General features: G+C 40.1%; 1 protein-coding gene across 2 annotated transcripts in view; it reads right to left on the bottom strand.

Moving 5' to 3' along the window:
- Window positions 1-244: 244 nt before the first annotated feature.
- LOC103397036 (ubiquitin-conjugating enzyme E2 G1-like) overlaps window positions 245-8,155 on the bottom strand; it is a 14,702-nt gene continuing 6,791 nt past the window's right edge. Inside the window, exons 2-7 of one of the 2 annotated variants that reach the window (XR_003048766.1) lie at window positions 7,578-7,680; window positions 7,399-7,496; window positions 4,681-4,859; window positions 4,462-4,569; window positions 367-4,356; window positions 245-282 (exon numbers count right to left, since the gene is read on the bottom strand). Coding sequence is in view for 1 of the 2 variants with exons in the window: in XM_008335287.3 (XP_008333509.1) it covers window positions 4,483-4,569; window positions 4,681-4,859; window positions 7,399-7,496; window positions 7,578-7,680 (467 nt within the window). In the remaining variant the exon portion in view is untranslated. Of the gene's footprint in view, window positions 283-366; window positions 4,357-4,461; window positions 4,570-4,680; window positions 4,860-7,398; window positions 7,497-7,577; window positions 7,681-8,155 lie in introns of those variants that run through there. The other variant, XM_008335287.3, reaches the window with a different exon arrangement.

Genomic DNA, 8,155 nt, shown 5'->3' with positions numbered 1-8,155 from the left:
AGTCATATTGGGAGATATAGCAACAACAGATAAGCAGATAAGATAAAAAAAGATTAGCAGATATTCCTGCCATAAAGCTCCTAAAACCTTCAGGGTTACGTCACATTCCTCTCCTGGTGACTATTTTTGGAAGTATGACATCACACTGAGCTACACTGCTGCTGCTGCTGTCTTTCCTCTGTCCTTGTGGCTTCGTCCTTGTGTGCACATCCTTCTCTGCGTCTTCTGTGATGCTGCTTTTTTCTCCATACTGATGCCTCCATCTGCAGGTGGATTTCTGACCTAGAGAATTACACAAACGGAGCATAATGACAGTGAAGAGGGGTCAGAGGCAGTAGTACAGTTACACACAACTGTGCACAGTACCTGACTGCAGGCATGTGTGCAGCACATTGAGATAGTGCTGCTTCATCTGTCATCTCATGTGCTCCATGCTGTAGACATTGGCTATGCTGTAAAGGTATCGCCTCTGCCCAGCTGTGAGGGCAGGGTGCTGAAGCACACACACACGGCATTATTGCACAAAATACAAAATCAAACAGTAATATCATTGTACGAGAAAAGTATTACACAGAGTTGGAGAGGAAAGACTATTGTAGCTTAGCATGGGCACCTGTAAAAAGGGTGCAGACATCATAGATTTAGGAATGTGTATTGACCTTAAGTGCTGGCTTCCAGTGGGTACATTTAAGTGTACCCCTCTGTTCATCTTCCTTAGTTGCTGATCTGGAAAACACTTATACTTCTTTTATTTGAGATATGAATCGTAGATTCATTAGAATCTTAATTAAAAGCATTTGACTTACAATTCATGTTCTTTTTATTAGACACCGAAGATCTAAGAATAAAAAGTGGTTACAAACTGAATAAAAGTACAAATGCACCCTCCCCAGTTTGAATCATGTAATATTTATCCTCTTACCTCATTAAAATGTGGCCACTTCCTTCTTCTAAGAGGTTTTCATTTTTTAGGTGCTCAACAAATGTGACTTGCTTTCTCATTGTTACCTACTACCACAGTATCTGCAATGGTTATGTTAGATGTCTCTTGGACCTTGATGGGCTGTGTGTAGCAGCAAACAGAGCCCATTAGTGTGAAGTGAAGCCAGCAGTGACACCTGACTCTGCTCCCAGGGCTCCAATTACAGAGCAGGGGTCTGATTTACCTGAAGACATACTGTGTTCTCTTCTAAAATGTAGAGCACAAACACAATTACAAGCCACTCTGTTTACACACTTTATTGAGCATCGTGTCCAATATACATTGCATTGACACATAATGAAAACCAGACAAACAAATAAACCCAAAAACAAATAATGGCTAAAGAGGATAAACCTGGACACAATTTTCACAGCGTATTGCTTAATGTAATTTCAAACGCACTGAATCTGTGCAAATACAGTGAACACCGGTCAGAAGAGGTCATGGTAGGTTAGAAAAATCAAGACAAAAAAACAAAAAACTAATGTCAACAGCAGTTATGTGATTATCAATCTACAGAAGTCTACTTTGTGTACACAAAAAGACTGCACAATAAAACGGAAAAACAACTTACCAACATTGTCATATTGAAAAACACAATAGACACATTTCAGAAGAATGTGAGGTCTGCCATAAATAGTATATATCAATATTCTCTGCATTCACACCTTTAGGACCAGTATTTCTGGTCAAGCAGATGGATCTGTTTACCACCATCTACAGATGATATGTAAGCTGAAGGACAAATCACAAATATGTGCAACTCTTCCGGAACCAAAACTGATCTCTTTTGACACAACGACGGATGGCAGAGTTATATGACAACTTTAAAACAGCAAGAGAAGCTATGAGCAAGAGGCAAAGCTCCCAACACTGAAGTATTGGAACATTAATATCCACTTCAGAGTTGTTCTTTGAAGGGTAATAAACTGAATTTCATAACATGGGTCGCCAGTTCACAAACATAAAAAGAACAAGATTGTCCAAATTTCTTTCAGATGACGAGGTTTTGGCCATTGACTGCATCCAACCATCAACAACTGTGCTTGGTCATTCATGCTTCTTACAATAATATTGCAAAATTCAACAATATTGCATATTTTCTCAAATACCATGCAGTCCAACATATCACGTTCACCCTCAGGCCACAACTGCTTCAATCCAATTCATGCTTAAAAAACTAATATTTATGTATAAATGTCAACGTGTGGGTGTTCAAGCCAGTGGATTCCAGACTCCGCCACAGTCAATTATGGAGATTGTTCTCTGGAAGGTAAAATAATTTTCACTTCCCAGCATGCATCTTCAAAAGAATTACAGGTCCAGGTGTAAACAGACCATTCATTACACATTTTAAAGCAATAAATCTGCAATCCTATGTTTAAAGTGTAGTTGTGGAAGGTTCTGGTTTCCATAGTTACTCTATGAATACAAGTTTTGTTAATAACATGGTATGAGTATCAATTTTCAGAGATTCTCCAATTTCAATATGTCAGCATTGTATAATATGATTGTTTACTGAGAGAATGCCCTTCAGTGACAATAAATAGGAGTAGATACGGTTTGTAATTGAAGGTTGTATCATTTATGAGTAGCCTGGCAGCAGACAAATGATGCATCTGGGGTATTGTCATAATAGTGTAGTGCTTTATTTGCTGTTTTTGGAAAATAAGAACATAGTTACATACAAAGTTTTTGCAATGAAAAAAAAAAAAGCAACGGAAACCATAACATTCCAGTAAAATTCTTAATGACGTGCATGGTGGAGTAAATCGCTGCCTAATTTCTATGTCCATGTCCGATGTAGTGTGCGACAGTGTTGCCAGTTGTACATTAGTTATCATTTGGTTCAATAAATTTGACCTCTGTACGATCAATCATTTTAAAAACTACCATAATGTACTATACATTGCTAAATTTCACAATTAAGTTCCCTCATGTACATAATGCACTCATTTTCACACACTGTCTCCACTGCCACCTTACAGCCAATTATACAAGATGTATCTAATGCTGCAAATGACATACAAAGAGCTCACTGCATGTGTTGTAGGTAAAACCACATTATAAGCTTTAATATGCACAGTCTATAATGTGTTACCAGAGCAGATTGTCCTGAGCCAAGTCAGATGGAGAATTTGGTGTATACTATTATTCTCCTCAAAATATTATTACATTTAGGCTGCTGGTACAATATTCCATATCTTGCAACACCGGTCTTCAACTAAATTCAAGATGTTGTCCACATTTAAGACATTTAAGAAGCAAATCTACCAGAAGTCCATACAATTCTAAACTCATAAGTGCATGTGAAACTTCAGAATTTAGCCAAACACATAAAACAAAATTAATAACTCAATCTAAGCGCAAACAGCCTTAACTCTACCATGGAGACCCTAACATGACCCACTTAAACACACTAACCTCATCAAATAAGTTTGTTCTCTGAAACTGAGGTAAGGTCAGAAAGCACTTCACCAGTAGACACATGGAGTAATCACAGCTTGAGTTATATTCAGAGATTGGTTCAGGTTGTCTATGATTTGTAATTGTGACCAGAAAATTAGCAATACACATCTTCATTAACAAAAGGTGCCGGAGGGTTTTTGTGTGTTAGGGGTCAGAGAATTTCAGGGTTGGTTTCACTGATGGCTAATCTAGATCCTCTTTAAGGTTTTAACCTGAGAAGTTGGCACAACATCTTTGTTGAAAGAATTAGCTCTGTTCTTGAATGTGCAAGGAAACAATGACCCTGGAATCACTTCACAAGTGACAAGAGCTCAGATCCATCAAAGGTCTTCCTCACATTCATTTTCATAACTAGAAACGCTAACAGTAGGCTGTTTCTTAAACAGACAAACTACCAAACCAACACCAATTTTCATCTTGCCCTTCTTAACTAACAAGGTGGGGAAAAGTGAAGCCAATGAAAAGGAACGGTGACTCATTGACTGTGTTGGCTTTGGAAAACATTTTTTACACGACAGAAATGATGGGGGCTGACATTAACCAGGAGGATGGGTGATGACCCAATGGCAAAATGGGTGTTTTGTTTTACACAACCTTGACCACTTAATTGCATAAGAAACCTGGTATAAAGGAGAAACTGTTCAGCAGCAGATAAAAAAGCAAGTTAATGTACAGAAGTGACATATTTTACATAATATTTTTTTTAAATAAATAAAATTAAACATACAATTCCAGGTAGGAAACAGGTTAATTTCGCTGGTAGGTTTTTCTTCAAATTGGCTCAACTTGCGGAAAACGACAACCATTCAAAACGACGTGGTCAATGTTGACCACTTCCTGTGCCTGGCAAAACGAGGGGTGCAAAAGCCTTTCACTGAAATTTTCCCTCTGAAGGCATCCTTTAACTGAAATTTGGAGGAAGAAAGAAAAAAATAAATAAATAAAAATCAGTCAATGCCATAACTCTAATGATCATGGTTTGCAATGTAAATCCTTGCATATTTACTCACCCTGGAATTTACAACTGACTCCTAATCAAACACCATCTCTTGACTTTTTCTTACACAGCGAGCAACCTTCCTCTTAAATTCCCCGTTTGGATCCTCCCTCCACTCTTTCTGTGGGGAAAATAACCCAGGAATAAATCAGTGAAACCTTTGATATGAGAGTTGACTTTAAAAAGTGGGTGTATATTTTCATGTTGTGGAAATAGTTGCAGTTGTACTCACAGCAGCGTCCACATTAGCGGGTGAATCACTGTTGGGGTCTGCAAGCATTGAGATGACACTAATCATGATAGTCTCTACTGTGTGGATTGGAAGCCAGCGCTCCTCCGGCTTTTCATAACCAAACTTATCTTCTCCTGGTTCGTGGAGAATTGAAATACAAACATCCCCGTTCTTTGCCACTGTGGAGAATTCAAGGATGAATGTTACAAACAATACAACAAGAAAATTACCTTAACTAAAACAAGAGGATGAAGGCATGAAGAACAACAAGTCTCCAGGCACCGACGATATTCCATCAGAGGTGCTCAAAGTAACTGGTGAAAGTGGTGAAAAAATTCTTCTGAAAATATGCAACCGGGTGTGGCATACCAAAAAGTGGCCGGAGGACTGGACCAAATCAGTCATTATAACACTACTGAAGAAAGGCGATACGCATGAATGCAAAAACAACCGGACAATTATCTCCCTTAACTCCCTTATTTCACATGCCAGTAAAGTCCTCCTCTATGTAATACTAGAGCACTAATACAGTGCAAGAAGCAGTCTTAGTGCAAAAAAGAGAAAGAAGAAAGCAAGATAAATTATATACAGAAAATAAATATAAAAAGAGTCTAGGTAAAAATATACATGAAGGTAGGTGTAGTGTTCACACATATTGCACATGTATGTTGTCCAGTGGAATGGACTATTGCACGTGATTGAAATTGTACATATGACAGGGTAATGTACAGATTATTGTAACAGTGATACATTGGTAGCCGGAGAGAGTCTGGTCAGTGCATATGGGAGTTCAGGGTGGTTACAGCTTTAGGGAAGAAGCTGTTCTTGAATCTATTTGTCCTTGCTTTAAGGAGGAAGTGCATGCGTTGCTGAGCCTTCTTGGTGATGGAGGTGATGTTTTCTGACCAGGATATGTCGGCGGAGATGTGGACACCTAGAAACCTGAATGTTTGGACCCTCTCCATGTGCTCGTCGTTGATGTAGAGGGGGGCTGGGTCGATGCTGTGCTTCCTGAAGTCAATTATGATCTCTCTGGTCTTTTTGGTGTTTAGAGAGAGGTTGTTCTTCGCAGACCAGGCTGCCAGCTTCAAGATCTCCTCCCTGTAGGCCACCTCGTTACCCCTGGAGATGAGTCCGACCACTGTAATATCAATGGCAATCTTGATGATGAGGTTGTCGCTGTGGACCGGACTGCAGTCGTGGGTGTAGAGACAGTACAGGAGGGGACTCAGCACACAGCCCTGTGGGGTGCCGACACCCAGTGTGTGGGTGGGGGGAGAGGTGGGAACCCAGTCTCACAGTCTGGGGACGGTTGGTGAGGAAGTCCTTTATCCAGGAGCATGTGGGGGGGGGCAGACTGTCCAGTTTATTGCAGAGTCTGTCTGGGATTGTAGTGTTAAAGGCGGAACTGTGAGCAAATGAGTGCTGCTGGGAAGCTTCAAAATGGGCAAAGAAGCAGTTCAGTTCCTCTGCCAGTGTTGCGCTCAGATTTGCTGTTGGCACGCCGCAGCCTCTGAAGTAAGTGGTGTCTTATATCCCCTGCCACACCTCTCGTGAGTTGTTGCTGGACAGGTGGGACTCGATGCACATCCTGTGCCTTAGCTCTCCTTATACCTCTCTTCAGATCAGCTCGAGCAGAAATGTACAGTGCTCTGTCCCCTGACCTGAAGGCAGCATTTCAGGCTCAGAGGAGTGTGCGGACCTGGCTGGTCATCCAGGGTTTCTGGTTAGGGAAATCCCGGATGGTTTTGGCCACAGTCACATTACCGATACAGAACATAATATAGTCCAGCACCGTTCCTGTTAGTATCTCCAGCTCCTGTTGTTCAAATACGTCCCAGTCTGTCTGTTGGAAGCAGTCCTGTAGTTTAGTGAGTGCGCTCGGTCGTGACCTATGCATCGGAATTGTGGACCTTTCGACAGCGCAACAAAGACCAGATAAACGCTTTTGAGATGTGTGAATGGCGGCGTATGCTCGGCATATCTTGGAGAGAAAAACACACGAATGCTAGCATAATGGAAGAACTGAAACATCCACGTAGTTTGTTAAAACACATACAGAAGGCACAGCTGGGTTATTTTGGGCACATCGTCCATCGCGACTCAACATCACTGGAAAAGACGATGATGCTTGGCTACGTGGATGGTAAGAGAAGCAGAGGAAGGTCAAGATGCAGATGGATGGACAACATCAGAGATGTGGTGGGTACTCCTTTGTGGGAGTGCTTTCACCAAGCTGAAGACAGACACCTGTGGAATGCTGTCATCAAGCGGAGCACAAGCAGCCAACCAAATGGCTGAATGAACGATGATGATATGATCCAAGACCAGAGCCAATATCTATCTACCTGTTCTTGTGTCCATTTCCACTGCAATGATAAGCCTAATGAAACAACCCAGATTTTTTTTAGGTCCACGAAAGCACTTTCTAAAGAAATAGGACTATACAAACTACTGTGGGCAGAACTTTTACTCGTATAGAGGACATCTAAACCCTTGACATAGTATAAATACTTAAAAAAAAAAAAAACACTATAGGCAACCATATTCTTCCTTGACAAATGGTTCCTGTCACTGAAGAGGTTGTGATAGTGAAAACTGTCATTGAAAAGGTTATCAAACAAAAATAAAAATGTTGAAGGCCTTCTAAGATCTACAGACAAGTAAATACCATATAACTTTTCACATTAAAAAAAAGAGCCAGATAAAGATGTTCACCATTTGGATGCCAGATTTCAGTGATGAACTTCATCTTTGGAGGCCGCAAAGGATAATCATAAGGAAAGGTAAGGTATGCTTTGAAAAACCCTCCTTCACTGCAGTAGAAACAAAGAACCAGATAAGAAATTGAGAAATAGAAATATTAAATTATTAATATGTAAATATCTTCTACTTACAAAAGAGTGTCTTGAGGACCAATGATCACGACTTCCCATTTGTATATGTCATCATCATCGATCAAGCCAGCTGAAAAGCCCTCCACAGGATTTTTGTTGAGTTCTGGGAAAAGTCAAAAGAAAAAGACCAGAATAAATACTTTCGACCCTTGCATTCATTACTTTTTTGTGCTCATCTTAAAAAACCATCTTGGGGGCTGAGACGGACATAAAGCTAAAAGGCAGGGGACAGTCTCCACATCGATCCAGCATCGGCCTGCAGGCATCCAAGACCTGGAAATGGTAACTGCTGCAGCACTACATCGGGATGGAGCGCAATATATTAAAGATAAAATAAAAATAAGAAAAATAATTTAAATTGATACTGACTTTAACTAAAAAACATCTCCATGTGTTAAAGAAAAGTTAGGTAATGTTAAGATATTGTAAATACATTTATTCAATCTTTACAATATATTCATTGTATTAAGTTTCCATATCAATTTATACTGTTTGTTTTTAAATGCTGTACTAAAAGGAGAAGTACTGAAGAAAGGTGTGCATGCTGATGGTTTACATAACAGGATGGTGTATGGTAC

Source organism: Cynoglossus semilaevis, chromosome W, assembly GCF_000523025.1.
Source record: "Cynoglossus semilaevis isolate Cse_v1.0 chromosome W, Cse_v1.0, whole genome shotgun sequence".
Lineage (NCBI taxonomy): Eukaryota > Metazoa > Chordata > Actinopteri > Pleuronectiformes > Cynoglossidae > Cynoglossus > Cynoglossus semilaevis.
This window is presented reverse-complemented; position numbering and strand designations above follow the sequence as displayed.